Genomic DNA, 15,848 nt, shown 5'->3' on the forward strand with positions numbered 1-15,848 from the left:
GCAAATTTTCCTCCCTTTTCATTCGGCGGTGACCCTGGGAGGTTTCTCAGAGGGGGGGTTCTTTTATTTACAACACTGTGAACCCTCCTTTCGTGTCCTGAGCAACTTGGCGGCTGACAAAAACCACCACAAGGCCGAGCAGCACAAATGAGACTTCGTTAAGCCCCAGGCTCTGGAACAGAGCAGCAGGCACAGCACCGGTTACCTTTCAGAACTAAAAATCGACTGAGGGGTTGGGAGGAGCCATGGCTCAATGGTAGAGTCTTCGCTTAGCATGCAGAAGGTCCCAGGTTCAACCCCCAGCAGCTCCAGTTAAAAGGGCCAGGCATGAGGGGATATGAAAGACATTTCTCTGCCTGGGATGCTGGAGAGCTGCTGCCAGTCTGAGTAGGCGATACTGACCTTGATGGGTCAGATTCAGTATAAGGCAGCTTTATTCACCCTACATGGGAAGCCCCGTTGAAAACAAAGAGTCCTGCAATGTACCTTACAGAGCGAGTGATCAATTGTGGAATTCACTGTCAGAGGCTATAGGGATGGTCAAAGGAATAAACAGCTTGAAAAGGGGATTGGATAGATTCATGGAGGATAAGTCTATCAGTGGCGACTAGCCCTGGTGGTTGAGGGGAGTCTCCACATTCAGAGGCACTAAACCTCTGATTCCCAGAGCCAAGAGGCAACATCAGGGGAAGGCCTCGGCCTCTGTGTTCTGTTGTTAGCCCTCCAGAGGAACTAATGGGCCAGTGTGAGAAACAGGATGCTGGACTAGTTGGACCACTGGACTGATTCAGCAGGGCTCTCCTGATGTTCTTCCCAGGGGAAGGTCTCAGTCTCTTTGTCCTATTGTTGTCCCTCCAGAGGAACAGGTTGACCATTGTGTAAGACGGGATGTTACACCTCAAACAACTTTTTATTGGGGAATATTAATATTTCTTAGCTCAAAATGGTAGGCCTACGAGAGGTGAGGTGTATGGGATCTATGTCTTTGTCTACGGAGATAGACCACTGAAAATCCTTTGGTTAATAATGGATTTTATTATAGCATAGGGTTTCAGATAGTTACATCTCAATCAAACAATTTCAAGCATACCAGAGGAATTACAAAGAGGTTAGCTGAATCAGTATGGATGGGGGGGGAGGTGATACAATACCTATATCTTTGCAGGGTAGGCTCAGTCAGAGGAAATGCAAGGCCTCTGGAAGGAGATTTCTCTTGAGAGGAAGGGGGGGGGGTGAGGGTAGGAAGGGGGTGGAGGAAGGAGAGGGTGAAGGGATTCCCTTTTTCCTTCCTTTTTCTTCTGCAACCAGCTTTCCTGTTCCTGCGCTGCGCTGCGCTAAACCTGACAGGTTGGGTTGTCTGTTTTCTAGGGTAAATTACGTCACATCACTCAATTCCACTACCCAATGAGGGGGCAGAGTGTCGCACCAATGGAAAATCAGGGTGTCATATGTGTAATATCCAATCAGAGACCATTCGTATCATAGATCCATACCCCAACATAGGCATTTTAATTACACTGGCCAAATGACTTTATGGCCTTGTTTTTCCCAAAACTGGTTCCTTTGAAGCTCCCCAAAAGTGATAGATTTCTCTCTTAGTGTCAACCATGGATAGGCATCCATCAAGTGGTCAGGGGACTAGCTGACTTTGATGGCCTTAGCAATTAATTAAAGAAAAATAGAAACTTTGTTAAGAGTCAAAATTGTGAGATCAGTTTCCAGGTTATACCACACATTCACAACAAGAGGAGTACCTAACCTTTAACCTTTGTGCTCCTGCTGTCTTGTCCTGAGGATTACCAGATACAAGCCATTTATTTGTGTTGGAGGTTTCCTGGTTCATTCTTATTTCCTTATGCTTTGATAACAGGACTTTTAAAAGTTTCCAAAAGTGAAGGAATTTTTATGGCAGTGCCCACATTTGTCACTCTCTGAGCCTGAAACTTTTTTTTCATTCCCAGGAGCAGAAAGATGGACGCTTCTCAACCTTTTAGCTTACTTATTTATTTATTTATTTATTTATTTATTCATTCATTCATTCATTCATTCATTCATTCATTCATTCATTCATTCATTCATTCATTCATTCTATAACTTATACCCCGCCCTTCCCATAAAATGGCTCAGGGCGGCTTACAGCAAACGATAAAACAATAAAACAAAGTACAGAATTATTACAATTAAAAAATCGGAGCATTTAAAAATCTAAAAACTTAAATTCTTAACATTAAACTATTCAATATAATTCACTGAAGTCTAATAAGCTACATTTATCCAGTCAGGCGTAGGCTAACCAGAAGGGGGTTGTCTTACAGGCCCTGCGGAACTGAGTAAGATCATCATGTTGTTCTGGCATCATGTTGTTCTGGCTTGTGAACCAGAATCACATTACAGACCTGCTTTGGGTAAAGAAGGAACTGGATTTGTCTCCCTTATGTGCAAGAAAGACCATTCCAATTCAAATGGGCATTGCTGTATCCAATTAATATTCTATGGTTACATTGCAGTATCACATTCCAGGGATGCATGGCTTGGGAATAAGTACAGGGGTGTCTTCCTGGGGATCAAGGATGCTGGACAAGATGGACCACTGGTCTGATCCAGCAGGGCTCTTCTTATGTTCTTATGAAGACCTCAACTTCTATGCATTGTTGTTGGCCCTCCAGAGGAACAGGTTGGCCACTGTGTGAGACAGGATGCTGGACTAGAGGGTCCATTGGTCTGATCCAGTTGGGTTCTAATTATGTTCTGATGTAGGCCTCTGTCTCTGTGCCCTGTTGTTGGCCCTCCAGAGGAACAGGTTGGCCACTGTGTGAGACAGCATGCTAGACTAGATGGACCCCTGGTCTGATCCAGCAGGACTCTTCTGATGTTCTTATGAAGACCTTGACCTCTGTGCTCTGTTGTTTGCCTTCCAGAGGAACTGGTTGGCTGCTGTGTGAGATAGGATGCTGGACTAGATGGACCTTCACTGGTCTGTTCCAGCAGGACTCTTCTGATGTTCTTTTGCAAGTTTTCCAAAAGGTTGCCAGAAATGGTCCCTTGTGGTGGATCACCACTGGATTTCTGTTCTATAAGGACATAAGAGACGCCATGTTGGATTAGGCCAATGGCCCATCCAGTCCAACAGTCTGTGTCACACAGCGGCCAAAAAACCAGATGCCATCAGGAGGTCCATCAGGACATGAGATGCCCTCCCACTGTGCCCCTCCCCCAAGACACGGACAGTGACAGGAAAGGTCTGGGAACAGTAAGGAGCAGAAAGCACCACACCAGAAGGTGGATCAAGAAGAGACACTGGTGTTAGGAGTGGAGTGGGGTTGGTGCAGGGAGGGTGAGAGAAAGAGAGAAGGGGGTTGTTTGGAACTCCTCACAGGGCTGCTAAAGGCGGGCAGACCAGCCTCTTTTCTGTGGGCAGCCTTCCGTGGCCTTCATAAGAACATCTGTTTTGGGACACCATTGGTGCAGGGTTAGTGCCTGGATGGGAGATCACCCAGGAAGACTCTGCGGAGGAAGGTGATGGCTCTGCTTCTCCCTGGCTTCGAAAGCCCCTCACTGGGGTCGCCGTAAACCAGCTGCAACTGGACAGTGATTGACACACACACAGGGAGCCTGGTAGGAGAACCGGGGTGGTGGTTTTGTTCCACCACCCGAGACATTGACACCGACAGAGCCCATTCCTCATTGCCCTGCTGGCATCTGCTTTCTTCAGCTTCTGCCACACCAAAACAGCCAGCTTGGAGGGTTCGTGAAGCAGGTGAAAGTGATTTGGCAGCACACTCACGTCATGTCGGAGAACCTGCTTTACGAGGGGGAAAAAACTGAGCAATCAGCGGGGGAATTAAGAAGATGAGCTAATGCATGCTTTGTGCTGGGTACCTGTATGCAAGCAGGCAGCTGTTAAGTTCCTGGTGCGGCAAACACAAGTTTGTAAAGGCTAAAGGGGGAGTGCTGGGGGTGGGGGGACGCTGGTGCTTGCAGTTTATGGCACAATGGGTGTGGGGAGTGTCATCTGCTTTTCTCTTGGGGGGCGCCTTCTGTGCCCAGGCCCCTTCTGACGTGGCAGGAACAGCCACGCCGAATAAGAATCTTCTGCCCAGACAGCATGGTTTAGTGGTTCAGGTGCTCCCCTAGGATCTGTGATACCCGGGTTCAAATCCCCACCCTGCCCTGAAAGCTTGCTCAGTACACTCGTACACTCTTGGTTTAACCTACCTCACGGGGCTGCTTTAAGTCCCCATTGAAGAGAAAAATGGGATTCAAATAAGTCAATCAAGTAATGTCCTTCCCCAACACAGGAAGTCTGGCCTCAGGGCTTTTTCTTTAGCAGGAAAGCACAGGAACGCAGTCCCGGCTGGCTTGGCAACAGGGGGTGTGGCCTAATATGCAAATAAGTTACTGCTGGACTTTTTCTACATAAAAATGCCCTATGTGAAACAATGGTAATGTCAGGGGGTGTGGCCTAATATGCAGATATGTTCCTGCTGGGCTTTCTCTACAAAAAAAGCCCTGTGTGGAACAATGGTGATGTCAGGGGGTGTGGCCTAATATGCAGATGAGTTCCTGCTGGGCCTTTCTCTACAAAAAAAGCCCAGTGTGAAACAATGGTGACGTGAGGGGTGTGTGGCCTAATATGCAGATGAGTTCCTGCTGGGCCTTTTTCGACAAAAAAAGTCCAGTGTGAAACAATGGTGACGTGAGGGGTGTGTGGCCTAATATGCAGATGAGTTCCTGCTGGGCCTTTCTCTACAAAAAAAGCCCAGTGTGAAACAATGGTGACATCAGGGGTGTGTGGCCTAATATGCAGATGAGTTCCTGCTAGGCCTTTTTCGACAAAAAAGTCCAGTGTGAAACAATGGTGACGTCAGGGGTGTGTGGCCTAATATGCAGATGAGTTCCTGCTGGGCCTTTTCCTACAAAGCAAGCCCTGTCTGCCCCAAATAAGTTTCTTCAAAGGTAGAGAAATTCTACACTGCCTTCCTCCAGAACGAGGACTGGGGCCCCCCTCTCTTTTCAATTGGAGACTTGGGAAGCAGCTGCTATGTTTCTCCAGGAATTCTCCAAGAATTTCCCAACCCCGAGTTGGAGGGGCTGGATACGTGGAAGGAAGGAATCTCTGCTCTAGGGTTGGGTTGGGAATTACCTGGAGATTGTAGGGGTGGAGCCAGAGGGAGGTGGGGTTTAGGGAGGGGAGGGGCTTCATTGGGCTACAATGCCATAGAGTCCACCTTGCAAAGCAGCTGTTTTCTCCAGGGGAGCTGAGCACTGCCAGCTGGAGATCAGATGTAAAAGCAGGAGATCTCCAGGTCCCACCTGGAGGCTGGCAACCCTACTCTCCTCTCCCCAGCCCTGCCATCCAGCCCAGGGCATCACGATGCCAACTGTCTGTGGCACCTGGAACCAGCTCTTCCCAAAAATCTGACTGGCTCTGTGTGGCAAGAACAGCTCAGCGAGGGGAAAAAATACTTTGCACTTTACTGTGAAATATTTATTCACCGACAGCACAAACTGCGCCCCCCCCCCCCCGAGGCTACTTCTGGCCAGGCAAATGAGCCCCCTCTTCCCCCCCCCGCCCCCCATCTCAACTGACCCACACATGCCTGGGAATTGAGTTCTGAGTGCCAAATGAAAAACGTGAGTGCCCAAGGAAAACATGTTGTTTGGCCCTTTCCGAACGACAGTTCCTAGGATTCTCTGAGAAACGGGAACGGTTATTTGACCGTTTCGCATCTCTGCTGCCAGACAGCCTCATTGCCACACTCTGCAAATCTCGAAGTCGCAGCGGCCTCATCGGCCACGGGGGTGAGACACACGCTTGTTTAAAAACAGGCTGTGCCAACACTTGAGGGGAGGGGGGCAGGAAGACTGCCCACCAGGGATGGAATTCTAGCAGGAGCTCCTTTGCAGATTAGGCCACACACCCCTGATGTAGCCAATCCTCCAAGAGTTTGCAAGGCTCTTTTTTGTAAGCTCCAGGAGGATTGGCTACATCAGGGGTGTGTGGCCTAATATGCCTTGAATTCAGCAGGAGATCACAAAAGTGCAGCTCCTGAACCTTTCTGACGCCCCCCTCCTCCTCCCCACCTACCTTGTCTATTGAATAGTAGGTGCAACTGCATAACAATCCCTGGATTAGGAGAATAGGCAGCCAGCCAGCCACCAGGAGCTTTGCCATGCCCTCAGCAGCCCTCGTGAACCCCTGGAGAAGCCCGCACCATCCTTTCTACACTTCTTATGTGATTTTGGGCAGCAGGTGGCTTGCTGGTCTTTTGACTGGGGGGAGGTGGCCAAGGAGAGCCCCAGATGAGCGAGGCCTGCTTTGGCTGGCTGGCTTTCTAGCCAGCCCAAGCCGGCCTCGCTCGTCCGGGGCTCTCCTGTCTTGCATTGAGTTGCTTTTGGCTGGTGGAGGGGCGGCATATGCTAATGAGCCCCACAACCTATTTTTTTTTCTGCAAAACGACCCCTGCTGAGCCCCGTGACCTCTTTTGTCTCTCTCTCCTTCTGTCGCAGGACATCCCATTCCCGGGCGAAGGCGGACGCCGCGGTGACGGCAGCGCAGAAAGCCCAGGAAGAAGCTCGGATCGCCAGGATCACTGCCAAAGAGTTCTCGCCATCCTTCCAGCACAGGGAAAACGGTCAGTGCTGCCAGCCACGCCGCCTGTCTGGGCCCAGCGATGACCTCATCCTCTCGTCCTGCCTGCTTGCAAATGCAGCAGGCGTGTCTGGGGATATAGCCTCGGACGCCTGGGTCCATCTGAAAAAGGGACAATTCCCTCTTAGGACGGATGCTCTGCCTCCATTGGACCTGATGGTCCCCCCCCCAGGCCTCAGATTCAGCAGGAGCTCGCAGGAGTACAGCTCCTGAACCTGTCTGGCGCCCCCTCCTTCTCCTCACCTACCTTGTCCATTAAATAGTAGGTGCAGCTGCATAACAGTCCCTGGATTAGGAGAGCAGCCAGCCAGCCAGCCACCAGGGGCTTTGCCACTCCCCCAGCAGCCCTCCTTAACACCTAGAGAAGCTCATGCCACCCTTTCCCCACTTCTTATGTGATTTTGGACAGTAGGTGGTTTGCTGGCCTTTTGACTGGGGGGAGGCAGCCCAGGAGAGCCCCAAGCGAGCGAGGCCTGCTTAGGCTCGCCAGTTCTCTAGCCAGCCTAAGCAGGCCTCACTTACCTTGGGCTCTCCTTTCTTGCATCAGGTTGCTTTTGGCGGGGGGGGTGGTGGCATATGCTAATGAGCTATGCTAAGTTTGGTGTAGTGGTTAAGTGTGCGGACTCTTATCTGGGAGAACCAGCTTTGATTCCCACTCCTCCACTGGCAGCTGCTGGAATGGCCATAGCTATCACAGGAGTTGTCCTTGAAAGAGCAGCTGCTGTAAAAGCTCTCTCAGCCCCACCCACCTCACAGGGTGTCTGTTGTGGGGGGAGAAGATATGGGAGATTGCAAGCCACTCTGAGTCTCTGATTCAGAAAGGAAGAAGATATTGGATTTATATCCTGCCCTCCACTCCAAAGAGTCCCAGAGTGGCTCACAATCTCCTTTACCTTCCTCTCCCACAACAGACTCCCTGTGAGGTAGATGAAGATATTGAATTTATATTCCACCCTCCACTCCAAAGAGTCAAAGAGCAGCTCACAATCTCCTTTCCCTTCCTCCCCCACAATAGACACCCTGTGAGGTAGATGAAGATATTGGATTTATATCCCGCCCTCCACTCCAAAGAGTCTCAGATCGGCTCACAATCTCCTTTCCCTTCCTCCCCCACAACAGACACCCTGTGAGGTAGATGAAGATATTGGATTCATTTCCCGCCCTCCACTCCGAAGAGTCTCAGAGCAGCTCACCATCTCCTTTACCTTCCTCCCCCTCCCCCCCACAACAGACACCCTGTGAGGTAGATGAAGATATTGCATTTATATCCCGCCCTCCACTCCGAAGAGTCTCAGAGCAGCTCAAAATCTCCTTTCCCTTCCTCCCCCCCCCACAACAGACACCCTGTGAGGTAGATGAAGATACTGGATTTATATCCCGCCCTCCACTCCGAAGAGACTCAGAGCGGCTCACAATCTCCTTTCCCTTCCTCCCCCACAACAGACACCCTGTGAGGTAGATGAAGATATTGGATTTATATCCCGCCCTCCACTCCGAAGAGTCTCAGAGTGGCTCACAATCTCCTTTCCCTTCCTCCCCCACAACAGACACCCTGTGAGGTAGATGAAGATATTGGATTTATATCCCGCCCCCCACTCCAAAGAGTCTCAGAGCGGCTCACAATCTCCTTTACCTTCCTCTCCCACAACAGACACCCTGTGAGGTGGGTGGGGCTGGAGAGAGCTCTCACAGCAGCTGCCCTTTCAAGGACAACCTCTGCCAGAGCTATGGCTGACCCAAGGCCATTCCAGCAGCTGCAAGTGGAGGAGTGGGGTATAGGGTGGGGTATAAATCTGCAGTCGTCGTCTTCTTCTGAGCTCCACCACCTATTTTTCTACAAAGCAGCCTCTGGTCCCCCACCCCCCCGCCCGAAGATCACCGTCCTCCACTAAGTTGGAGCTGTTTTACTGCTGTTGAGATCAGAGCTTGCTCTCCAGAGATAAACATCTTTGGTCTGCATCCAGGAAGGAATCTAGTCATATGGTTTCAGCCACATACACCCTTAATCTGCCTTCTTTCATTTGTCCAAGGTGGGAGTGCCAGTCCTAAACCTTAGGAAGAACTTCTTGATAGAGCGGTTCCTCAGTGGAACAGGCTTCCTCCTCGGGAGGTGGTGGGCTCTCCTTCCTTGGAGGTTTTGAAACATAGGCTGGATGGCCATCTGACAGCAATGAGGATCCTGTGAATTTAGGGGGAGGGGTTTGTGAGTTTCCTGCATTGTGCAGGGGGGTGGACTAGATGACCCTGGAGGTACCTTCCAACTCTATGATTCTAAGATCCTGTGAATTTAGGCAGAGGTGTTTGTGAGTTTCTTGCATTTTGCAGGCAGTTGGACTAGATGATTCTGGAGGTCCCTTCCAACTCTATGATTCTAAGATCCTGTGGTGGAGCTCATTAGCATAACTCATTAGCACATGCCACCACCACCACCACCCCAGCCAAAAGCAACCTGATGCAAGAAAGAGGAGCCCCGGGTGAGTGAGGCCTGCTTGGGCTGGCTAGAGATCCAGCCAGCCCAAGAAGAAGAATTGCAGATTTCTATTGTGCCCTTCTCTCTAAATCAGAGACTCAGAGCGGCTTACAATCTCCTATATCTTCTCCTCCCACAACAGACACCCTGTGAGTGGGTGGGGCTGAGAGAGCTCTCCCAGAAGCTGCTCTTTCAAGGACAACCTCTGCAAGAGCTATGGCTGACCCAAGGCCATTCCAGCAGCTGCAAGTGGAGGAGTGGGGAATGAAACTCGGTTCTCCCAGATAAGAGTCCGCACACTTAACCACTACACCAAACTGGCTCTTTCAGCCACCCTTTCAAGGACAGCCTCTGCAAGAGCTATGGTTGACCCAAGGCCATCCCAGCAGCTGCAAGTGGTAGAGTGGGGAATCAAACCCGGTTCTCCCAGATAAGAGTCAACAAATTCAGCCACTACACCAAACCGGCTCGCCTGGGGCTCTCCTGGGACGCCCCCCATCCCACCCCCACCCCCAGTCAAAAGGCCAGCAAGCCACTCGCCGCCCAAAATCACATAAGTGGAGAAAGGGTGGCGTGGGCTTCTCCAGGGGTTAATGAGGGCTGCTGGGGGTGTGACAAAGCCCCAGGTGGCTGGCTGGCTGCCTGCTCTCCTAATCCAGGGATTGTTCTGCAGCTGTATCTGCTATTCAATGGACAAGGTAGGTATTGGGGAGGAAGAGGGGGAACCCTCAGAAAGGTTCAGGAGCTGTGCTCCTGTGAGCTCCTGCTGAATCTGAGGCCTGCAGAGACCTGTTTATTAACTTAGAGACAAGAAACAGCAGTTAGTGAGATTCAGATACAAGCCAGGCGGAGAGGTGTTTCTTCTTCAGTACAAGGTACTGGGGTTCTGCTTTACTGGTCCTTTAGCTCAGAGGTCCCCAACCCCCGGTACTGGTCTGTGGCCTGTTAGTTACCGGGCCGTGAGTTGTATAATTATTTCATTATATATTACAATGTAATAATAATAATAATAATAAGAAGAATGCATTGGATTTATATCCTGCCCTCCACTTCGAATTTCAGAGTCTCAGAGCGGCTCTCAATCTCCTTTACAATCCTCTCCCATGACAGACACCCTGTGAGGTGGATAGGGATGAGAGAGCTCTCCTCAGAAGCTGCCCTTCCAAGGACAACCTCTGCCAGAGCTATGGCTGACCCAAGGCCATTCCAGCAGCTGCAAGTGGGGGAGTGGGGAATCAAACCCGGTTCTCCCAGATAAGAGTCCGCACACTTAACCACTACACCAAACTGGCTCTTTCAACCACCCTCTCAAGGACAACCTCTGCCAGAGCTCTGGCTGACCCAAGGCCATTCCAGCACTGCAAGTGGAGGAGTGGGAAATCAAACCCGGTTCTCCCAGATAAGAGTCTACACACTTAATCACTATACCAAACTGGCTCTTTCAAACACACTTTCAAGGACAACCTCTGCCAGAGCTATGGCTGACCCAAGGCCATTCCAGCAGCTGCAAGTAGAGGAGTGGGGAATCAAACCCGGTTCTCCCGGATAAGAGTCCGAACACTTAACCACTACACCAAACTGGCTCTTTCAACCACCCTTTCAAGGACAACCTCTGCCACAGCTATGGCTGATCCAAGGCCATTTCAGCAGGTGCAAGTGGAGGAGTGGGGAATCAAACCCAGTTCTCCCAGATAAGAGAGCTCTGGCTGACCCAAGGCCATTCCAGCAGGTGCAAGTGGAGGAGTGGGGAATCAAACCCGGTTCTCCCAGAGAAGAGAGCTCTGGCTGACGCAAGGCCATTCCAGCAGCTGCAAGTAGAGGAGTGGGGAATCAAACCCGGTTCTCCCAGATAAGGGAGCTCTGGCTGACCCAAGGCCATTCCAGCAGGTGCAAGTGGAGGAGCGGGGAATCAAACCCGGTTCTCCCAGATAAGAGAGCTCTGGCTGACCCAAGGCCATTCCAGCAGCTGTAAGTGGAGGAGTGGGGAATCAAACCCGGTTCTCCCAGAGAAGAGAGCTCTGGCTGACGCAAGGCCATTCCAGCGGCTGCAAGTGGAGGAGTGGGGAATCAAACCCGGTTCTCCCAGATAAGAGAGCTCTGGCTGACCCAAGGCCATTCCAGCAGCTGCAAGTGGAGGAGTGGGGAATGAAACCTGGTTCTCCCAGATAAGAGAGCTCTGGCTGACCCAAGGCCATTCCAGCAGCTGCAAGTGGAGGAGTGGGGAATCAAACCCGGTTCTCCCAGATAAGGGAGCTCTGGCTGACCCAAGGCCATTCCAGCAGGTGCAAGTGGAGGAGCGGGGAAACAAACCCGGTTCTCCCAGATAAGAGAGCTCTGGCTGACCCAAGGCCATTCCAGCAGCTGTAAGTGGAGGAGTGGGGAATCAAACCCGGTTCTCCCAGAGAAGAGAGCTCTGGCTGACGCAAGGCCATTCCAGCAGCTGCAAGTGGAGGAGTGGGGAATCAAACCCGGTTCTCCCAGATAAGAGAGCTCTGGCTGACCCAAGGCCATTCCAGCAGCTGCAAGTGGAGGAGTGGGGAATGAAACCTGGTTCTCCCAGATAAGAGAGCTATGGCTGACCCAAGGCCATTCCAGCAGCTGCAAGTGGAGGTGTGGGGAATCAAACCTGGTTCTCCCAGATAAGAGTCCGCGCACTTCACCACCACACCAAATTAATAGAAATAAAGTGCACAATGGTATCATCCCAAAGCCATCGCCTCCGCCCCCATAGAAAAACTGTCTTCCACAAAACCAGTCCCTGGTGCCAAAAAGGTTGGGATGGCTGCTTGAGCTGGCTTTCTTCCTTCGCCCCAATTGACTCACCAGCAGCCCACACTTCTCCCAGGAAGTCTCTGCTGGTGCGAACCGGGGAACCACATAAGCACACTAGCCTTGGCTCGCTCTCGCGCTCCTCTTCTCAGCCGGGCTTCCATTTCCCACAAGCTGCCCTGAGGCTGCATCTCACTCCGCCTCTTTCGCGCAGCAAACAAGATCCTCTAAACACCGGTTTCTGTTTGCCCCATGGGAAAGGTGAAGCTAATTGCATCCCCTGGGGCGGATAGTGTGAAATCTGACAGAAGCCCTGCGGAGAAGAGGCCCGTGAGACCGGCATAAGGCTAGTGGGGAATCGGTCCCACTTTCTAAAAAACACTTCCAGGAAAGGACCAGCAGGCAGCATGGAACCTTCGGGCACTCTGTTGAGAGCCAGTTTGGTGTAGTGCTTAAGTGTGCGGACTCTTATCTGGGAGGACCGGGTTTGATTCCTCCACTTGCACCTGCTGGAATGGCCTTGGGTCAGCCATAGCTCTGGCAGAGTTGTCCTTGAAAGGGCAGCTGCTGTGAGAGCCCTCTCCAGCCCCACCCACCTCACAGGGTGTCTGTTGTGGGGGAGGAAGGGAAAGGAGATTGTGAGCCACTCTGAGACTCTTCGGAGTGGAGGGGGGGATATAAATCCAATATCTTCATCTACCTCACAGGGTGTCTGTTGTGGGGGGGAAGGGAAAGGAGATTGTGAGCCGCTCTGAGACTCTTCAGAGTGGAGGGCGGGATATAAATCCAATATCTTCATCTACCTCACAGGGTGTCTGTTGTGGGGGAGGAAGGGAAAGGAGATTGTGAGCCGCTCTGAGACTCTTCGGAGTGGAGGGCGGGATATAAATCCAATATCTTCGTCTACCTCACAGGGTGTCTGTTGTGGGGTAGGAAGGGAAAGGAGATTGTGAACCGCTCTGAGACTCTTCGTAGTGGAGGGCGGGATATAAATCCAATATCTTCATCTACCTCACAGGGTGTCTGTTTTAGGGGAGGAAGGGAAAGGAGATTGTGAGCCGCTGTGAGACTCTTTGGAGTAGAGGGCGAGATATAAATCCAATATCTTCGTCTACCTTACAGGGTGTCTGTTGTGGGGGAGGAAGATAAAGGAGATTGTGAGCCACTCTGAGACTCTTCAGAGTGGAGGGCGGGATATAAATCCAATATCTTCGTCTACCTCATAGGGTGTCTGTTGTGGGGGAGGAAGGGAAAGGAGATTGTGAGCCGCTCTGAGACTCTTCAGAGTGAAGGGCGGGATATAAATCCAATATCTTCATCTACCTCACAGGGTGTCTGTTGTGGGGGAGGAAGATAAAGGAGATTGTGAGCCACTCTGAGACTCTTTGGAGTGGAGGGCAGGGTATAAATCCAATATCTTCGTCTACCTCACAGGGTGTCTGTTGTGGGGGAGGAAGGGAAAGGTGTTTGTGAGCCGCTCTGAGACTCTTCAGAGTGAAGGGTGAGATATAAATCCAATATCTTCGTCTACCTCACAGGGTGTCTGTTGTGGGGGAGGAAGGGAAAGGAGATTGTGAGCCGCTCTGAGACTCTTTGGAGTGGAGGGCGAGATATATATCCAATATCATCTTCTTCTGCTGGGGGGATCCCTTGGCTAGTCTTTTCCCTGGAAGTCTGTTTGTACGTAGGTGTGACTTTTTAGGCACAGCAGAAGGTACCAATTGGAATTGGCCAGAGAGACGCAAGTCTCAGTCGTAGGGCCCAGGGGCGGGATTCTAGCAGGAGCTCCTTTGCATATTAGGCCACACACCCCTGATGTAGCCAGTCCTCCAAGAGCTTATAAAAAAAGAGCCTTGTAAGCTCTTGCAGGATTGGCTACATCAGGGGGGTGTGGCCTAATATGCAAAAGGAGCTCCTGCTAGAGTTCCACCCCTCGTTGGGCCACATGATAATTCCGGACCGTGTCAGTCGCAACCCAGCACTCTAGCTCCCTCTTTAGAAGACTTGATTTCTTCTCAAGATAGAAACGTTTCAAATCAGAGTTTTCTCATCTTCCCTTCGCTTCAGTTATGGAGGCTCTGACAAGTGATGATTCATGCTGTTCGTTCCCTGTCCTTTGGAGACCCCGCGCACGCACACACATACAGTCGCTTTCTTTCCCCACCCCCACGAAGATGACGAGGAGAGCTATTGTGCTTTTGCTTTTCAGGGTGGCGAGCAGTTTCGCAAACAATGCGAGCTGCGCTGACATCTCCGCTTACTACTCCGGCTTCTCCGGCTGGATAGTAAGGCAGAGATTTTCTCGTCCGCCCCCACTGAGACTAGCCCAGCAGTTCAGGAAGAGTGAGCTCATACGGCATTCCGGGTTGTGTCCCATCATCAAAAATAAGTTTCATCGTTTTTCCGGTTTCACCCGGAGCAAGCGGACAGTATTGTTTGTCGACACACAACCTGCTGGGTCAGATGCCTGCGGGATGCCTGATTAAACCCACACGCGATCAAAATACTGTAAATTTTTTTTACAAGCTTAAATACAAATGATACAACTATGATATGGATACCTCTGGAACTCACTGCCAGAAGATGCAAAGATGCCTGGCCCTGATGAGCCCCCTTCTTCCCCAGTGGCCCTGAAGAAGAAGAAGAATTGCAGATTTATACCCCGCCCTTCTCGCTGAATCAGAGACTCAGAGCGGCTTACAATCTCCTTTATCTCCTTCCTTCATGACAGACACCCTGTGAAGTGGGTGGGGTTGAGAGGGCCCTCACGGAAGCTGCCCTTTCAGGGACGACTCCTGCCAAAGCTATGGCTGACCCAAAGCCATTCCAGCAGGTGCAAGTGGAGAAGTGGGGAATCAAACCTGGTTCTGCCAGATAAAGAGTCCACGCACTTAACAACTACACCAAATATGAACCATATTTATGTTGAATATGTTGCCCCCTTTTATACTGGCTTGTTTTTAAAGAAGGGGCTATCCAGAGATTTATTTCTCTGATGTTTTCACGCCTTCCCAGAGCTGCAATCTGGATTGCGATATGCAATCCAGCTGCAATATGGCCAAGGACCTGTCTATCTACAGGCCCGCCTTTCCCCATACGTTCTCCAGAGAGCACTGCGTTCAGGAGCTAAAAATCTGTTATTCGTCCCTGGACCAAGGGAGACAAGACTAAACTCTGCATGGGCCAGGGCCTTCTCAGTGGCAGCACCAATGCAGTGAAATGCTCTCCCAGAGGCCGTAAGAGCCCTGCGGGATCTCTCCCAATTTCACAGGGCCTGTAAAATTGAACTTTTTCGACAGGCCTATAGAAACCTAAGCGGGAGAAGGCTGCCACTCTGTGCTGCTGAGCAATACCATCAAAAGGACCACTAACAGACAATCAGAAGAACGGGGACATCAAAATAATCTGATCTGCCTATGTCGAAATTCTCGCATAGCACCAAATATTGAGTTTGAAATTGCTAGCATTCAGTGTTATTGTTTTAAAATTGTAACTGAAATCGTGGTTTTAACATGACTGTTAGCCGCCCTGAGTCCGCTCGCAGAGCGGGCGGCGTATAAATCGAAAGCAAATAAAATAAATAAATGCAATAAAATTATCGGTGCTCAAAACAAATGATTGGATCTCCTGAACTCTTGGTGGATCCTGTATCACCAATTACCAGGGAGCAGGTTTGCCACCTCCCAGGACCAGATTAACAATTAGGCCAATTAGGCACTGATCTATGGGCTCCCATGCCTTTAGGGGGTCTGGGCTGGCTCCCTCCCCCCGCCCACGGTTTCCCCCCTGCTTGCAGCCCTCCCAGCCTGCACATACAGCCAGCAACTGAGCCGCTCTTTGCACAACTTGCCGAGTGCGGCTGCCGTCATTGCCAAGTTTGCCTCTGCCTCTCCCCTGCAGCTTTGTCAAAGGGGCTTTTGGGAAGGGGCCTGAGGGCTGCAGCAGCGGCTGTGGGTG

The 15,848-nt window shown here is 51.0% G+C and overlaps 1 protein-coding gene across 1 annotated transcript in view; it reads left to right on the plus strand.

Annotated features, from left to right (window-relative positions):
- JPH3 (junctophilin 3) overlaps positions 1–15,848 on the plus strand; it is a 106,898-nt gene that overhangs the window by 78,845 nt on the left and 12,205 nt on the right. The window contains exon 3 of the mRNA XM_060253858.1: positions 6,511–6,635. Within this exon, the coding sequence (XP_060109841.1) occupies positions 6,511–6,635 (125 nt within the window). The remainder of the gene's footprint in view (positions 1–6,510; positions 6,636–15,848) is intronic.

Source organism: Heteronotia binoei, chromosome 14 (genome assembly GCF_032191835.1).
Source record: "Heteronotia binoei isolate CCM8104 ecotype False Entrance Well chromosome 14, APGP_CSIRO_Hbin_v1, whole genome shotgun sequence".
Classification (NCBI taxonomy): domain Eukaryota; kingdom Metazoa; phylum Chordata; class Lepidosauria; order Squamata; family Gekkonidae; genus Heteronotia; species Heteronotia binoei.